We start from the raw sequence: 1,079 nt of genomic DNA on the forward strand, positions 1-1,079 counted from the left end.
TCTAAGAGGACCCTTCTGGCGGCAGGCCTGTTAACACGTCCCGCTATTGCTCTATGAGGATTTAAACAGAATAATAGAGAACCAACAAGCCCCCAGGGACTGAGCAAACGCCCAGTCCTGTTCCTAGTGTCATTCTGGAAGGGCCCCTTCTGGAAAATTCAAGAAGCCGGGGCCGTTCCTTCCTTCCCATCTGTCCTTGTTCTCTTCCCCTGGATGGGGCTGCGTTTAGTGTACACGTTCAGGGCTAGCCCCGGGTCCAGCTCAGCTCTGAGGGGCTCCGGGCTTCCGGTGCAGGAGTCGGGGTGGAGGCGGGAGGGGCCGCATGACCGCCCCCTTCCTCCTGTGACACACGCTTCCCTGGCGGCCACCGCCGGTCACAGCAGAACTCCCGGAAGGGAAAAGGTACGCCGAGTGTCCCCAGCCCTGGGGCCCAGGCTGCCTCTGGGCTGACCGGCCACGGCTACACGTGGCAGGAACTCAGGTTGGCGCCTGGCATCCATCCGCCGCCACTGCAGGAAAGGGAGGCTGAGAGAGGAAAACTGATTCCTTTGCGAGAACAAAGCCCTTGTCCCTCCCCGCCCCGGAGAGGGCAGGTGCCTGTGCCTCCGCAGTCAGGCGGCCAGTCAGCACCGCCACCCGCTCCCCAGCTCTCCAAGGGCCCTCAGGCCCGTGTCCCTCATCCACGAGGTCCAGGCTCTGTGGCTTGAAGCCGCCCCTGCATGGGAAGGTCAAAGGTCACGGTGGGGCGGGGGCAGGGAATGCCAGAGGGGATGCGGCCCAGAGCTCGGAGCGGCCATCGACAGCCCACCTCACACGCGGATCTCATCCTCCTCCTCCTCGTCCATGAAGGAGAACTCCTTGTCGGGCTGCCTCGGGACGGCGGCCCGGGCCCTGTCGGGCCCCCGGAAGGCCGGGCTGCGCTCTTCCAGGACGCCCGAGGTGCAGCTGGACAGGGAGCTGCTGTCCCGCGTGGTGTGGCTGCCCACGCTGCGGGCCGAGCCCGGGCTGGGGGCCGCCGCCGCCCACGCCTCGTCCTCCAGAGCGTGGGCGGGCAGCGAGGGCACGCCGGGCCCAGCCTG

The 1,079-nt window shown here is 66.7% G+C and overlaps 1 protein-coding gene across 1 annotated transcript in view; it reads right to left on the reverse strand.

Annotated features, from left to right (window-relative positions):
* Positions 1–732: 732 nt before the first annotated feature.
* The window catches only part of CDC42EP4 (CDC42 effector protein 4), a 1,187-nt gene continuing 840 nt past the window's right edge, over positions 733–1,079 (reverse strand). Inside the window, 1 exon segment of the mRNA XM_021711628.1 lies at positions 733–1,079. This exon segment is cut by the window's right edge and continues 22 nt beyond it. Coding sequence (XP_021567303.1) covers positions 810–1,079 — 270 coding nt within the window. The 3' untranslated portion in view covers positions 733–809.

This window comes from Carlito syrichta, unplaced genomic scaffold (assembly GCF_000164805.1).
Source record: "Carlito syrichta isolate Samal-C Ts95f unplaced genomic scaffold, Tarsius_syrichta-2.0.1 Scaffold302417, whole genome shotgun sequence".
Classification (NCBI taxonomy): Eukaryota; Metazoa; Chordata; class Mammalia; order Primates; family Tarsiidae; genus Carlito; species Carlito syrichta.